The sequence below is a fragment of the Antechinus flavipes genome, chromosome 6 (genome assembly GCF_016432865.1).
Source record: "Antechinus flavipes isolate AdamAnt ecotype Samford, QLD, Australia chromosome 6, AdamAnt_v2, whole genome shotgun sequence".
In the NCBI taxonomy this organism is placed as follows: Eukaryota; Metazoa; Chordata; class Mammalia; order Dasyuromorphia; family Dasyuridae; genus Antechinus; species Antechinus flavipes.
Window position 1 is genome coordinate 7,558,852 of NC_067403.1, and position 17,941 is coordinate 7,576,792.

At 45.3% G+C, this 17,941-nt stretch overlaps 1 protein-coding gene and 1 long non-coding RNA gene across 2 annotated transcripts in view; one reads left to right on the forward strand and one right to left on the reverse strand.

Annotated features, from left to right (window-relative positions):
* The window catches only part of CD38 (CD38 molecule), a 98,474-nt gene that overhangs the window by 64,382 nt on the left and 16,151 nt on the right, over window positions 1–17,941 (forward strand). The window contains exon 5 of the mRNA XM_051967248.1: window positions 505–578. Within this exon, the coding sequence (XP_051823208.1) occupies window positions 505–578 (74 nt within the window). The remainder of the gene's footprint in view (window positions 1–504; window positions 579–17,941) is intronic.
* On the reverse strand, window positions 3,681–16,376 carry LOC127541918 (uncharacterized). The gene is made up of 12 exons (XR_007948508.1): window positions 16,102–16,376; window positions 15,469–15,583; window positions 14,178–14,920; window positions 13,336–13,592; window positions 12,954–13,036; window positions 11,751–11,779; window positions 11,302–11,638; window positions 9,895–9,923; window positions 9,643–9,807; window positions 6,602–6,960; window positions 6,217–6,252; window positions 3,681–6,162 (listed from the first exon to the last, which is right to left on the reverse strand). It is a non-coding gene; the product is annotated as an uncharacterized LOC127541918 (long non-coding RNA).

Sequence of the window (17,941 nt, forward strand, 5' to 3'; positions counted from 1 at the left end):
ACCCTACTATTATCGTTGCTAGTCTGGTGAATGTGAGCCCTGGCGGTCAGAGCACAAGTGCTTGGGCATACCCACCTGCCACAGACACTCAAAGGCAGGGGCCGGAGCCATAGCCAGGGCCAGACACGGCCGTGTCACTTCTCCTGTGTTTAACCAGCTGGGTTCCAAAGGCAGGGCCTGGGACCAGACCAGGCCCGGTCCCATCTCCTGTTTTGAAGTCAGTGGGTGCTTGCAGGGACCAACTGGTTAAATACTCCCAGGGCCGTGTTTTCACCTCCAAACTCAGGCTGCTGGTCTCCATCCTATTCCCCTCTGTGGTCCCTACAGCAGCCCCAGACATCCTGAAATACAATACAGCTATTCCTGCCTTCAGTCCCCCACTCCAAGCAGCGTTGGGGTTCCCCTCCTGTCCTCTGATCTCAGTTCAGAGCACCCAGCTCGTTCTGGGTGAGCTCCTGGACAACCTGAACACCCTCACATTCAAGACTGGGGCCATGTTTTCAGTTTGCAGAAGCAGCCTGTGGGGTGGTCCATGTGATGCTCAATGGGTCAATCAGCCAGCCCTTTGGAAACAGCAGGTACGTCCTGTTATCAGGGTGTGTGTGTAAGTGGATGAGTGTGTGTGTGTGAGTGAGTGAATGAGAGTATGTGTGTCTTTGTATGTGAGTGAATGGATGAGAGTGAGAATGTGTGTGAGTGGATGAGAGAGTGTATGTCTTTGTGTGTAAATGAATGGATGAGAGTGAGAATGTATGTGTGTGTGTGGATGAGAGTGTGTGTCTTTGTAAATGAGTGAATGGATGAGAATGAGAATGGATGAGAGTGAGAATGTATGTGTGTGTGTCTTTGTGTGTGTGTGGATGAGAGTGTGTGTCTTTGTATATGAGAGAATGGATGAGAGTGAGAATGTGTGTGTGTATGGATGAGAGTGAGAATGTGTGTGTGTGGATGAGAGAGTGTATGTCTTTGTATGTGAGTGAATGGATGAGTGTGAGAATGTGTGTGTGGATGAGAGAGTGTATGTCTTTGTATGTGAGTGAATGGATGAGTGTGTGAACGAGAGAGTGAATGGATGAGTGTGAATGAGAGAGTGTGTCTTTGTATGTGAATGAATGGATGAGTGTGAGAATGTGTGTGTGGATGAGAGAGTGTATGTCTTTGTATGTGAGTGAATGGATGAGAGAGTGTATGTCTTTGTATGTGAGTGAATGGATGAGTGTGTGAACGAGAGAGTGAATGGATGAGTGTGAATGAGAGAGTGTGTCTTTGTATGTGAATGAATGGATGAGTGTGAGAATGTGTGTGTGGATGAGAGAGTGTATGTCTTTGTATGTGAGTGAATGGATGAGAGAGTGTATGTCTTTGTATGTGAGTGAATGGATGAGTGTGTGAACGAGAGAGTGAATGGATGAGTGTGAATGAGAGAGTGTGTCTTTGTATGTGAATGAATGGATGAGTGTGAGAATGTGTGTGTGTATGGATGAGAGTGAGAATGTATGTGTGTGTGTCTTTGTGTGTGTGTGGATGAGAGTGTGTGTCTTTGTATATGAGAGAATGGATGAGAGTGAGAATGTGTGTGTGTATGGATGAGAGTGAGAATGTGTGTGTGGATGAGAGAGTGTATGTCTTTGTATGTGAGTGAATGGATGAGTGTGTGGATGAGAGAGTGTATGTCTTTGTATGTGAGTGAATGGATGAGTGTGTGAACGAGAGAGTGAATGGATGAGTGTGAATGAGAGAGTGTGTCTTTGTATGTGAATGAATGGATGAGTGTGAGAATGTGTGTGTGGATGAGAGAGTGTATGTCTTTGTATGTGAGTGAATGGATGAGAGAGTGTATGTCTTTGTATGTGAGTGAATGGATGAGTGTGTGAACGAGAGAGTGAATGGATGAGTGTGAATGAGAGAGTGTGTCTTTGTATGTGAATGAATGGATGAGTGTGAGAATGTGTGTGTGGATGAGAGAGTGTATGTCTTTGTATGTGAGTGAATGGATGAGAGAGTGTATGTCTTTGTATGTGAGTGAATGGATGAGTGTGAGAATGAGAGAGTGAATGGATGAGTTTGAATGAGAGAGTGTGTCTTTGTATGTGAATGAATGGATGAGTGTGAGGATGAGAGAGTGTATGTCTTTGTATGTGAGTGAATGGATGAGTGTGAGAATGAGAGAGTGAATGGATGAGTGTGAGAATGAGAGTATATGTCTTTGTATGTGAGTGAATGGATGAGTGTGTGAACGAGAGAGTTTGTCTTTGTATATGAGTGAATGGATGAGTGTGAGAATGGATGAGTGTGAATGAGTGTGTCTTTGTATGTGAGTGAATGGATGAGTGTGAGAATGTGTGAGTGAATGGATAAGTGTGAATGAGTGTGTCTTTGTATGTGAGTGAATGGATGAGTGTGAGAATGTGTGAGTGAATGGATGAGTGTGAATGAGAGTGTGTCTTTGTATGTGAGTGAATGGATGAGTGTGAGAATGAGAGAGTGAATGGATGAGTGTGAGAATGAGAGTGTGTATGTCTTTGTATGTGAGTGAATGGATGAGTGTGAGAATGAGAGAGTGTGTGTCTTTGTGTGTGAGTGGTGGGAGGTGGAGGGGGGTGGAGGGAGTTGGAGGGAGGTAGAGGGAGGTGGGGGTGGTGGAGGGAGGTGGGGGTGGTGGAGGGAGGTGGGGGTGGTGGAGGGAGGTGGGGGTGGTGGAGGAGGTGGGGGTGGTGGAGGGAGGTGGGGGGGTGGAGGGAAGAGGTGGGAGGTAGAAGGAGGGGAGAAAGGGAAGAAGATATAAGAGCTTATATATACCTATATGTTTATAACTATAGTCCTTAATTCTCCACCCCCCCCTCCACCCCCCCCCACCTCCCTCCACCTCCCACCACCACCCTCCACCCTCCACCTCCCACCACCTCCCACCACCACCACCACCACCTCCCACCACCACCACCCTCCACCCCCCACCTCCCACCACCACCCCCCACCTCCCACCACCACCACCACCACCCCCCACCTCCCCCCACCTCCCACCACCACCCTCCACCTCCCACCACCACCCTCCACCTCCCACCACCACCCTCCACCTCCCACCACCACCCTCCACCCTCCACCTCCCACCACCACCCTCCACCTCCACCTCCCACCACCCCCTCCACCTCCACCCCCACCTCCACCTCCACCCCCCCACCTCCACCTCCCACCCCCCCCCCCCCCCCCTCCACCACCACCCTCCACCCCCTCCCACCACCACCCTCCACCCTCCACCTCCCACCACCACCCTCCACCTCCCACACCACCCTCCACCTCCCACCACCACCCTCCACCTCCCACCACCACCCTCCACCTCCCACCACCACCCTCCACCTCCCACCACCACCCTCCACCTCCCACCACCACCCTCCACCTCCCACCACCACCCTCCACCTCCCACCACCACCCCCTCCACCTCCCACCACCACCCTCCACCTCCCACCACCACCCTCCACCTCCCACCACCACCCTCCACCTCCCACCACCACCCTCCACCTCCCACCACCACCCTCCACCCTCCACCACCACCCTCCACCTCCCACCACCACCCTCCACCTCCCACCACCACCCTCCACCTCCCACCACCACCCTCCACCTCCCACCACCACCCTCCACCTCCCACCACCACCCTCCACCTCCCACCACCACCCTCCACCCTCCACCTCCTACCACCACCCACCTCCCACCACTCACATACAAAGACATACAGAGATAGATTGGGGGGGGAGAAGATTGAGATAGAGATTGAGAGACAGCTTTAGAGAGATAGAGTGGAATACTGAGAGAGAGATAGAGATTGAGGGGGAGAGAGGGGACAGATGGGGGGAGATTGGGAGAGAGAGTGAGAGAGAGAGATGGGGGAGGATAGAGGAAAGATGGGGGGAGATTGAGAGAGAGAGATTTAGAGAGATAGATTGGGAGATTGAGAGAGAGATTAAGAGAGAGAGAGAGATGGGGGAGGCTAGGGGACAGATGGGGGAGGAGATTGAGAGAGAGAGAGATGGGAGGGGAGTTTGGGATAGAGATTGAGAGAGAGAGAGATTTAGAGAAATAGAGTGGAATATTGAGGGGGAGAGAGGGAGGGAGAGAGAGAGAGAGTGGGGGGAGGAGAGAGACAGCGATTGAGAGAGAGATTTAGAGAGATAGAGTGGAATATTGAGAGAGAGATTGAGGGGGTAAGAGAGAGAGAGAGATTGGGAGATTGGAGAGAGATTGAGACACAGAAATTGAGAGAGAGAGAGAGATGGGGGGGGAGATTGGGATAGAGATTGAGAGAGAGAGATTTAGAGAGATAGAGTGGAATATTGAGAGAAAGATGGGGGTGAGAGAGATAGATTGATTGGGGGACAGAAGGAGAGAGAGAGGGGAAGATAGGGGACAGATCGAGGGGAGATTGGGAAAGAGATTGAGACACAGAAATTGAGAGAGAAAGAGAGATGGGGGGGGGAGATTGGGATAGAGATTGAGAGACAGCAATTGAGAGAGATTTAGAGAGATAGAGTGGAATATTGAGAGAGAGATTGAGGGGGAGAGAGAGAGATAGGGGAGGATAGGGGACAGATGGGGGGAGATTGGGAGAGAGATTGAGAGACAGATTGAGAGAGATGGGGGAAGATATGGGGAGACAGAGAGAGAGATTTAGAGAAAGAGAGATTAAGGGACACAGAAAGAGAGATGGGGGAGGAGATTGGGAGAGAGATTGAGAGACAGAGATGGGGGAGGATAGGGGACAGATGGGGGGAGATTGAGACACAGAAATTGAGAGAGAGAGAGAGAGATGGGGGGAGATTGGGATAGAGATTGAGAGACAGCAATTGAGAGAGATTTAGAGAGATAGAGTGGAATATTGAGAGAGAGATTGAGGGAGAGAGAGAGAGAGAGAGAGATGGGGGAGGATAGGAGGAGATTGGGAAAGAGATTGAGACATAGAAATTGAGGGGGGGGGACAGATAGGGGGAGAGTAGGAGAGAGATTGACAGACAGCGATTGAGAGAGAAAGATGGGGGAGGATAAGGGAAAGATGGGGGGAGATTGAGAGAGAGATAGATTAGGAGATTGAGAGAGATTTAGGGAGAGAGAAAGAGATTTAGAGAGAGAAGGGGGAGAATAAGGAATAAATGGGGGGGAGACTGGGAGAGAGATTGAGAGACAGAGAGAGAGAGATTGAGAGAGGGAGATTGACTATGTGGGAGATTTACCTTCTGGATCACTGAGTGCTGGAAACTTTATTGTTCAGCCTTTTCTGTGTCCTTGAAACTCTGGGCCAAAAAATGTTAAACTTCTTGTACCTCATTACACACTGAGATTCCTGAAGGGCTATTTCATCATAATCGATTCAGTCAAGGGACAAGCGGCTTCCAGGTGCCATGAGGCCATCCTGGAGGCTGGGGACACAACTACAAGGCAGGAAACAATCCCCAAAGGCAAGAATCTGACACACTAATGGGGGAGACAACAAGCTCAAATACAGTCCCCCAACTCGGGACAAACACATTGAAAGGAGGGTTGGAGGAAGGGCTAGCACTTAGGATCAAAAAAGAGTTCCCACAGATGATGCGGACACCCTGATCTATGCACATATCTAAAGCACCCTTCTCTGTATATAAATCTATCAAACACCCTTCTCTGTGCACAGATCTATCAAACACCCTTCTCCGTACATAGATCTACCTAACTCCCTTCTCTGTGCACAGATCTAACAGCCTTCCTGTGCATAGATCTATCTAACACCCTTCTCTGTGAATAGATCTAACACCCTTCTCTATGAATAGATCTATCTATTACCCTTCTCTGTGCATAGATCTATCAAACACCCTTCTCTGTATATAGACTTATCAAACACCCTTCTCTGTGCACAGATCTATCTAACACCCTTCTCTGTGCACAGACCTAACAGCCTTCCTGTGCATAGATCTATCTAACACCCTTCTCTGTGCATAGATCTAACACCCTTCTCTGTGCATAGATCTACTTAACACCCATCTCTGTACCTAGATCTATCTAACACCGGTCTCTGTACCTAGATCTATCTAACACCCGTCTCTATGCATAGATCTGTCTAACAGCCTTCTCTGTGCATAGATCTATCTAACACCCTTCTCTGTGCATAGATCTAACAGCCTTCTCTGTGCATAGATCTATCTAACACCCTTCTCTATACATAGATCTAACACCCTTCTCTGTGCATACATCTACCTAACACCCTTCTCTGTGCACAGATCTATCTAACACCTTTCTCTGTGCATAGATCTAACACCCTTCTCCGTACATAGATCTACCGAACTCCCTTCTCCGTGCATTGATCTATCTAACATCCTTCTCTGTGTATGGATCTAACACCCTTCTCTGTGCATAGATCTAACACCCTTCTCTGTGCACAGATCTATCTAACACCCTTCTCTGTGCACAGATCTATCTAACACCATTCTCTGTGCACAGATCTATCTAACAGCCTTCTCTATGCATAGATCTAACACCCTTCTCTGTGAATAGATCTAACACCCTTCTCTGTGCATAGATCTAACACCCTTCTCTGTGCATAGATCTAACACCCTTCTCTGTGAATAGATCTATCTATTACCCTTCTCTGTGCATAGATCTACTTAACACCCTTCCTGTGCATAGATCTGTCTAACACCCTTCTCTGTGAATAGATCTATCTAACACCCTTCTTCTGCATATATCTGTCTAACACCCTTCTCTGTGAATAGATCTAACACCCTTCTCTGTGAATAGATCTATCTAACAGCCTTCTCTGTGCACAGATCTATCTATTACCCTTCTCTGTGCATAGATCTACTTAACACCCTTCTCTGTGCATAGATCTACTTAACACCCTTCCTGTGCATAGATCTACTTAACACCCTTCTCTGTGCATAGATCTAACACCATTCTCTGTGCTTCGATCTATCTAATACCCTTCTCTGTGCACAGATCTATCTAACAGCCTTCTCTGTGTATGGATCTAACACCCTTCTCCATACATAGATCTATCTAACACCCTTCTCTGTGAATAGATCTATCTAACACCCTTCCTCTGCATATATCTGTCTAACACCCTTCTCTGTGAATAGATATAACACCCTTCTCTGTGAATAGATCTATCTAACACCCTTCTCTGTGAATAGATCTATCTAACAGCCTTCTCTGTACACAGATCTATCTTTTACCCTTCTCTGTGCATAGATCTACTTAACACCCTTCTCTGTGCACAGATCTATCCAACACCCTTCTCTGTACACAGATCTATCCAACACCCTTCTCTGTGCACAGATCTATCCAACACCCTTCTCTGTGCACAGATCTATCCAACACCCTTCTCTGTGCACAGATCTATCCAACACCCTTCTCTGTGCACAGATCTATCCAACACCCTTCTCTGTGCACAGATCTATCCAACACCCTTCTCTGTGCACAGATCTATCCAACACCCTTCTCTGTGCACAGATCTATCAAACACCCTTCTCCGTGCACAGATCTACCTAACTCCCTTCTCTGAACATAGATCTAACAGCCTTCTCTGTGAACAGACCTACCTAACACCCTTCTCTGTGTATAGATCTAACACCCTTCTCTGTGCATAGATCTAACACCCTTCTCTGTGCATAGATCTACCTAACACCCTTCTCTGTGCATAGATCATTCTAACACCCTTCTCTGTGCATAGATCTAACACCCTTCTCCATACATAGATCTACCTAACTCCCTTCTCTGTGCATAGATCTACTTAACACCCTTCCTGTGCATAGATCTATCTAACTCCCTTCTCTGTGCATAGATCTAACAGCCTTCTCTGTGCACAGATCTATGTAACAGCCTTCTCTGTGCATTGATCTATCTAACATCCTTCTCTGTGTATGGATCTAACACCCTTCTCTGTGCATAGATCTAACAGCCTTCTCTGTGCATATATCTATCTAACACCATTCTCTGTGCATAGATCTATCTAACACCATTCTCTGTGCATAGATCTAACACCTTTCTCTGTACATAGATCTATCCAACACCCTTCTCTGTGCACAGATCTATCCAACACCCTTCTCTGTGCACAGATCTATCCAACACCCTTCTCTGTGCACAGATCTATCCAACACCCTTCTCTGTGCACAGATCTATCCAACACCCTTCTCTGTGCACAGATCTATCCAACACCCTTCTCTGTGTACAGATCTATCCAACACCCTTCTCTGTGCACAGATCTATCAAACACCTTCTCCATACATAGATCTACCTAACTCCCTTCTCTGAACATAGATCTAACACCTTCTCTGTGCACAGATCTACCTAACACCCTTCTCTGTGCATAGATCTAATACCCTTCTCCGTACATAGATTTACCTAACACCCTTCTCCGTGCATAGATCTATCCAACACCTTTCTCTGTACATAGATCTAACACCCTTCTCCATACATAGATCTACCTAACTCCCTTCTCTGTGCATAGATCTAACACCCTTCTCTGTGTATAGATCTACCTAACTCCCTTCTCTGTGCACAAATCTAACAGCCTTCTCTGTGCACAGATCTATCTAACAGCCTTCTCTGTGCATTGATCTATCTAACATCCTTCTCTGTGTATGGATCTAACACCCTTCTCTGTGCATAGATCTAACAGCCTTCTCTGTGCATAGATCTATCTAACATCCTTCTCTGTGCATAGATCTAACACCCTTCTCTGTGCACAGATCTATCCAACACCCTTCTCTGTGTACAGATCTATCAAACACCCTTCTCTGTGCACAGATCTATCAAACACCCTTCTCCATACATAGATCTACCTAACTCCCTTCTCTGAACATAGATCTAACAGCCTTCTCTGTGCATAGATCTATCTAACACCCTTCTCCCCCCACCCACTCTTTGTGCAAGTCCTGATGTGTTGTATAGGAAATGACGATTTTGGTGGGTGGAGGCAGGGGAGTGGAGAAGCTTATCTATTAATAGAGTATGGTCCAATTACTATTTAGCCTCATGTGCTTGGGACCTCAGTGCATCAACTCAAGCCTCAGCCCATTACACTTCTCTATACATAGATCTAACACCCTTCTCTGTGCATACATCTACCTAACACCCTTCTCTGTGCACAGATCTATCTAACACCTTTCTCTGTGCATAGATCTAACACCCTTCTCCGTACATAGATCTACCGAACTCCCTTCTCTGTGCATTGATCTATCTAACATCCTTCTCTGTGTATGGATCTAACACCCTTCTCTGTGCATAGATCTAACACCCTTCTCTGTGCATAGATCTATCTAACACCCTTCTCTGTGCACAGATCTATCTAACACCATTCTCTGTGCACAGATCTATCTAACACCATTCTCTGTGCACAGATCTATCTAACAGCCTTCTCTATGCATAGATCTAACACCCTTCTCTGTGAATAGATCTATCTATTACCCTTCTCTGTGCATAGATCTACTTAACACCCTTCCTGTGCATAGATCTGTCTAACACCCTTCTCTGTGAATAGATCTATCTAACACCCTTCTTCTGCATATATCTGTCTAACACCCTTCTCTGTGAATAGATCTAACACCCTTCTCTGTGAATAGATCTATCTAACAGCCTTCTCTGTGCACAGATCTATCTATTACCCTTCTCTGTGCATAGATCTACTTAACACCCTTCTCTGTGCATAGATCTACTTAACACCCTTCCTGTGCATAGATCTACTTAACACCCTTCTCTGTGCATAGATCTAACACCATTCTCTGTGCTTCGATCTATCTAATACCCTTCTCTGTGCACAGATCTATCTAACAGCCTTCTCTGTGTATGGATCTAACACCCTTCTCCATACATAGATCTACCTAACACCATTCTCCGTGCATAGATCTATCTAACACCCTTCTCCGTACATAGATCTACCTAACACCCTTCTCCGTACATAGATCTACCTAACACCCTTCTCCGTACATAGATCTACCTAACTCCCTTCTCTGTGCACAGATCTATCCAACACCCTTCTCTGTGCACAGATCTATCCAACACCCTTCTCTGTGCACAGATCTATCCAACACCCTTCTCTGTGCACAGATCTATCAAACACCCTTCTCCATACATAGATCTACCTAACTCCCTTCTCTGAACATAGATCTAACAGCCTTCTCTGTGAACAGACCTACCTAACACCCTTCTCTGTGCATAGATCTAATACCCTTCTCCGTACATAGATTTACCTAACACCCTTCTCCGTGCATAGATCTATCCAACACCTTTCTCTGTGCACAGATCTAACACCCTTCTCCATACATAGATCTACCTAACTCCCTTCTCTGTGTATAGATCTAACACCCTTCTCTGTGTATAGATCTACCTAACTCCCTTCTCTGTGCACAAATCTAACAGCCTTCTCTGTGCACAGATCTATCTAACAGCCTTCTCTGTGCATTGATCTATCTAACATCCTTCTCTGTGTATGGATCTAACACCCTTCTCTGTGCATAGATCTAACAGCCTTCTCTGTGCATAGATCTATCTAACATCCTTCTCTGTGCATAGATCTAACACCCTTCTCTGTGCACAGATCTATCCAACACCCTTCTCTGTGTACAGATCTATCAAACACCCTTCTCTGTGCACAGATCTATCAAACACCCTTCTCCATACATAGATCTACCTAACTCCCTTCTCTGAACATAGATCTAACAGCCTTCTCTGTGCATAGATCTATCTAACACCCTTCTCCCCCTTCTCCCCCCACCCACTCTTTGTGCAAGTCCTGATGTGTTGTATAGGAAATGACGATTTTGGTGGGTGGAGGCAGGGGAGTGGAGAAGCTTATCTATTAATAGAGTATGGTCCAATTACTATTTAGCCTCATGTGCTTGGGACCTCAGTGCATCAACTCAAGCCTCAGCCCATTACACTTCTCTATACATAGATCTAACACCCTTCTCTGTGCATACATCTACCTAACACCCTTCTCTGTGCACAGATCTATCTAACACCTTTCTCTGTGCATAGATCTAACACCCTTCTCCGTACATAGATCTACCGAACTCCCTTCTCTGTGCATTGATCTATCTAACATCCTTCTCTGTGTATGGATCTAACACCCTTCTCTGTGCATAGATCTAACACCCTTCTCTGTGCATAGATCTATCTAACACCCTTCTCTGTGCACAGATCTATCTAACACCATTCTCTGTGCACAGATCTATCTAACACCATTCTCTGTGCACAGATCTATCTAACAGCCTTCTCTATGCATAGATCTAACACCCTTCTCTGTGAATAGATCTATCTATTACCCTTCTCTGTGCATAGATCTACTTAACACCCTTCCTGTGCATAGATCTGTCTAACACCCTTCTCTGTGAATAGATCTATCTAACACCCTTCTTCTGCATATATCTGTCTAACACCCTTCTCTGTGAATAGATCTAACACCCTTCTCTGTGAATAGATCTATCTAACAGCCTTCTCTGTGCACAGATCTATCTATTACCCTTCTCTGTGCATAGATCTACTTAACACCCTTCTCTGTGCATAGATCTACTTAACACCCTTCCTGTGCATAGATCTACTTAACACCCTTCTCTGTGCATAGATCTAACACCATTCTCTGTGCTTCGATCTATCTAATACCCTTCTCTGTGCACAGATCTATCTAACAGCCTTCTCTGTGTATGGATCTAACACCCTTCTCCATACATAGATCTACCTAACACCATTCTCCGTGCATAGATCTATCTAACACCCTTCTCCGTACATAGATCTACCTAACACCCTTCTCCGTACATAGATCTACCTAACACCCTTCTCCGTACATAGATCTACCTAACTCCCTTCTCTGTGCACAGATCTATCCAACACCCTTCTCTGTGCACAGATCTATCCAACACCCTTCTCTGTGCACAGATCTATCCAACACCCTTCTCTGTGCACAGATCTATCCAACACCCTTCTCTGTGCACAGATCTATCCAACACCCTTCTCTGTGCACAGATCTATCCAACACCCTTCTCTGTGCACAGATCTATCCAACACCCTTCTCTGTGCACAGATCTATCCAACACCCTTCTCTGTGCACAGATCTATCCAACACCCTTCTCTGTGCACAGATCTATCCAACACCCTTCTCTGTGCACAGATCTATCAAACACCCTTCTCCGTGCATAGATCTACCTAACTCCCTTCTCTGAACATAGATCTAACAGCCTTCTCTGTGAACAGACCTACCTAACACCCTTCTCTGTATATAGATCTAACACCCTTCTCTGTGCATAGATCTAATACCCTTCTCCGTACATAGATTTACCTAACACCCTTCTTCGTGCATAGATCTATCCAACACCCTTCTCTGTGCACAGATCTAACACCCTTCTCCATACATAGATCTACCTAACTCCCTTCTCTGTGCATAGATCTAACACCCTTCTCTGTGTATAGATCTATCTAACTCCTTTCTCTGTGCACAGATCTAACAGCCTTCTCTGTGCACAGATCTATCTAACAGCCTTCTCTGTGCATTGATCTATCTAACATCCTTCTCTGTGTATGGATCTAACACCCTTCTCTGTGCATAGATCTAACAGCCTTCTCTGTGCATATATCTATCTAACACCATTCTCTGTGCATAGATCTATCTAACACCATTCTCTGTGCATAGATCTAACACCTTTCTCTGTACATAGATCTATCCAACACCCTTCTCTGTGCACAGATCTATCCAACACCCTTCTCTGTGCACAGATCTATCCAACACCCTTCTCTGTGCACAGATCTATCCAACACCCTTCTCTGTGTACAGATCTATCAAACACCCTTCTCTGTGCACAGATCTATCAAACACCCTTCTCCATACATAGATCTACCTAACTCCCTTCTCTGAACATAGATCTAACAGCCTTCTCTGTGAACAGACCTACCTAACACCCTTCTCTGTGCATAGATCTAATACCCTTCTTTGTACATAGATTTACCTAACACCCTTCTCCGTGCATAGATCTATCCAACACCCTTCTCTGTGCACAGATCTAACACCCTTCTCCATACATAGATCTACCTAACTCCCTTCTCTGTGTATAGATCTAACACCCTTCTCTGTGTATAGATCTACCTAACTCCCTTCTCTGTGCACAGATCTAACAGCCTTCTCTGTGCACAGATCTATCTAACAGCCTTCTCTGTGCATTGATCTATCTAACATCCTTCTCTGTGTATGGATCTAACACCCTTCTCTGTGCATAGATCTAAAAGCCTTCTCTGTGCATAGATCTATCTAACATCCTTCTCTGTGCATAGATCTAACACCCTTCTCTGTGCATAGATCTATCTAACACCCTTCTCCGTACATAGATCTACCTAACTCCCTTCTCTGTGCATAGATCTAACACCCTTCCTGTGCATAGATCTATCTAACACCCTTCCTGTGCATAGATCTATCTAACACCATTCTCTGTGCATAGATCTAACACCCTTCTCCGTACATAGATCTACGTAACTCCCTTCTCTGTGCAAAGATCTATCTAACACCCTTCCTGTACATAGATCTATCTAACAGCCTTCTCTGTGCATAGATCTGTCTAATACCCATCTCTTTGCTTAGATCTATTTAACACCTTTTGTTGGAATCCTTACTAACTGCTAAGTAATTAGAGTTGATCTAATCTTACAAGAAGTTGTTTTGGCCAGAACCTGAAAACAAGGTACTAAGTAGAACTAATCAAGACAAGGCTTGTGTTCCCACCTTTACTCATTGGACTCCACAAGTATGCTAGCTTCAAAAAGTACACTTTCTACACCACACCTTAAAGCTCTTTGGGCCAGAGAGCACTATGGGAGAAAACCCATAATCCCATTCTCTCAGAAGGTTCACATATAAGGCGAGACAGCCATTCCAGAATACATTTTTTCCTCTTGGCTGGCTGATCGCGCTAGACTCGAGAGAAACGACTCAGCTGCAGAGAACACTTTTGACAGATTTCAGTGGAGCTACGCCAGAAGCCCTCTCTCCGCGGCAAGTTGGCGGCTGGGCTCCCCAGAGGGAGATAAGAGAGACCTTCCATCTCTGTTGGAGGCAGAAGAAAGCAGAGGCAGAGGCTGAAGGACAGAACCTTTGGATTTGGAGACATCCGAAGGGCTCTAAGCCTCTAAACCGGCTGTGCCCTGAGAAGAACAAACTCCAACATTTGAACTCTAACAACCTTTCTCTGTACCTAGATCTATCTAACACCCTTCTCTGTGCATAGATATAACAGCCTTCTCTGTGCACAGATCTATCTAACACCCTTCTCTGTGCACAGATCTAACACCCTTCTATGTGCATAGATCTATCCAACACCCTTCTCTGTGCATAGATCTACCCAACACCCTTCTCTGTACATAGATCTATCTAACACCCTTCTCTGTGCACAGATCTAACAGCCTTCTCTGTGCATAGATCTGTCTAATACCCATCTCTTTGCTTAGATCTATCTAACACCCTTCTCCGTACATAGATCTACCTAACTCCCTTCTCTGTGCATAGATCTAACACCCTTCTCTGTGCAGAGATCTATCTAACACCCTTCTCTGTGCATAGATCTATCTAACACCCTTCCTGTACATAGATCTATCTAACAGCCTTCTCTGTGCATAGATCTGTCTAATACCCATCTCTTTGCTTAGATCTATTTAACACCTTTCTCTGTACCTAGATCTATCAAACACCCTTCTCCGTACATAGATCTACCTAACTCCCTTCTCTGAACATAGATCTAACAGCCTTCTCTGTGAACAGACCTACCTAACAACCTTCTCTGTATATAGATCTAACACCCTTCTCTGTGCATAGATCTAATACCCTTCTCCGGACATAGATTTACCTAACACCCTTCTCCGTGCATAGATCTATCCAACACCCTTCTCTGTGCACAGATCTAACACCCTTCTCCATACATAGATCTACCTAACTCCCTTCTCTGTGCACAGATCTAACAGCCTTCTCTGTGCACAGATCTATCTAACAGCCTTCTCTGTGCATTGATCTATCTAACATCCTTCTCTGTGTATGGATCTAACACCCTACCTGTGCAGAGATCTATCTAACACCATTCTCTGTGCATAGATCTAACACCCTTCTCCGTACATAGATCTACGTAACTCCCTTCTCTGTGCAAAGATCTAACACCCTTCTCTGTGCACAGATCTATCTAACACCCTTCCTGTGCATAGATCTATCTAACACCCTTCCTGTACATAGATCTATCTAACAGCCTTCTCTGTGCATAGATCTGTCTAATACCCATCTCTTTGCTTAGATCTATTTAACACCTTTCTCTGTACCTAGATCTATAAACACCCTTCTCCGTACATAGATCTACCTAACTCCCTTCTCTGAACATAGATCTAACAGCCTTCTCTGTGAACAGACCTACCTAACAACCTTCTCTGTATATAGATCTAACACCCTTCTCTGTGCATAGATCTAATACCCTTCTCCGGACATAGATTTACCTAACACCCTTCTCCGTGCATAGATCTATCCAACACCCTTCTCTGTGCACAGATCTAACACCCTTCTCCATACATAGATCTACCTAACTCCCTTCTCTGTGCATAGATCTAACACCTTTCTCTGTGTATAGATCTACCTAACTCCCTTCTCTGTGCACAGATCTAACAGCCTTCTCTGTGCACAGATCTATCTAACAGCCTTCTCTGTGCATTGATCTATCTAACATCCTTCTCTGTGTATGGATCTAACACCCTTCCTGTGCAGAGATCTAACACCATTCTCTGTGCATAGATCTAACACCCTTCTCCGTACATAGATCTACGTAACTCCCTTCTCTGTGCAAAGATCTAACACCCTTCTCTGTGCACAGATCTATCCAACACCCTTCTCTGTGCACAGATCTATCCAACACCCTTCTCTGTGCACAGATCTATCCAACACCCTTCTCTGTGCACAGATCTATCAAACACCCTTCTCTGTGCACAGATCTATCAAACACCCTTCTCCGTACATAGATCTACCTAACTCCCTTCTCTGAACATAGATCTAACAGCCTTCTCTGTGAACAGACCTACCTAACACCCTTCTCTGTATATAGATCTAACACCCTTCTCTGTGCATAGATCTAATACCCTTCTCCGTACATAGATTTACCTAACACCCTTCTTCGTGCATAGATCTATCCAACACCCTTCTCTGTGCACAGATCTAACACCCTTCTCCATACATAGATCTACCTAACTCCCTTCTCTGTGCATAGATCTAACACCTTTCTCTGTGTATAGATCTACCTAACTCCCTTCTCTGTGCACAGATCTAACAGCCTTCTCTGTGCACAGATCTATCTAACAGCCTTCTCTGTGCATTGATCTATCTAACATCCTTCTCTGTGTATGGATCTAACACCCTTCCTGTGCAGAGATCTAACACCATTCTCTGTGCATAGATCTAACACCCTTCTCCGTACATAGATCTACGTAACTCCCTTCTCTGTGCAAAGATCTAACACCCTTCTCTGTGCACAGATCTATCCAACACCCTTCTCTGTGCACAGATCTATCCAACACCCTTCTCTGTGCACAGATCTATCAAACACCCTTCTCTGTGCACAGATCTATCAAACACCCTTCTCCGTACATAGATCTACCTAACTCCCTTCTCTGAACATAGATCTAACAGCCTTCTCTGTGAACAGACCTACCTAACACCCTTCTCTGTATATAGATCTAACACCCTTCTCTGTGCATAGATCTAATACCCTTCTCCGTACATAGATTTACCTAACACCCTTCTTCGTGCATAGATCTATCCAACACCCTTCTCTGTGCACAGATCTAACACCCTTCTCCATACATAGATCTATCTAACTCCTTTCTCTGTGCACAGATCTAACAGCCTTCTCTGTGCACAGATCTATCTAACAGCCTTCTCTGTGCATTGATCTATCTAACATCCTTCTCTGTGTATGGATCTAACACCCTTCTCTGTGCATAGATCTAACAGCCTTCTCTGTGCATAGATCTATCTAACTCCCTTCTCTGTGCATAGATCTAACACCCTTCTCTGTGCAGAGATCTATCTAACACCCTTCCTGTGCATAGATCTATCTAACACCATTCTCTGTGCATAGATCTAGCACCCTTCTCTGTACATAGATCTATCTAACACCCTTCCTGTACATAGATCTATCTAACAGCCTTCTCTGTGCATAGATCTGTCTAATACCCATCTCTTTGCTTAGATCTATTTAACACCTTTCTCTGTACCTAGCTCTATCTAACACCCTTCTCTGGGCATAGATATAACAGCCTTCTCTGTGCACAGATCTATCTAACACCCTTCTCTGTGCACAGATCTAACACCCTTCTATGTGCATAGATCTATCCAACACCCTTCTCTGTGCATAGATCTACCCAACACCCTTCTCTGTACATAGATCTATCTAACACCCTTCTCTGTACATAGAGCTACCTAACACCCTTCTCTGTGCACAGATCTATCTAACAGCCTTCTCTGTGCATAGATCTGTCTAATACCCATCTCTTTGCTTAGATCTATCCAACACCCTTCTCTGTGCATAGATCTAACACCCTTCTCTGTGTACAGATCTATCTAACACCCTTCTCTGTGCATAGATGTATCCAACACCCTTCTCTGTGTGTATGTAATATCCTTCGGTGTGTGTAGATAACACCCTTCTCTGTGTATGGATCTAACACCCTTCCCTCTGAACATTTCTATCTAACACCCTTCTCTCTGCATAGAACTATCCAACACCCTTCTCTGTGTGTATGTTATACCCTTCTGTGTGTGTAGCTAACACTATTCTCTCTACATCTAACACAGTTTTCTTTGTCTATAGCTACCAAACTTCTCTGTGCATATATCTAACACCCATGTTCACACATGTATATATAAAACACTTTTGTGCACTCATATATACACATCCACTATTTCCACATATATAACACA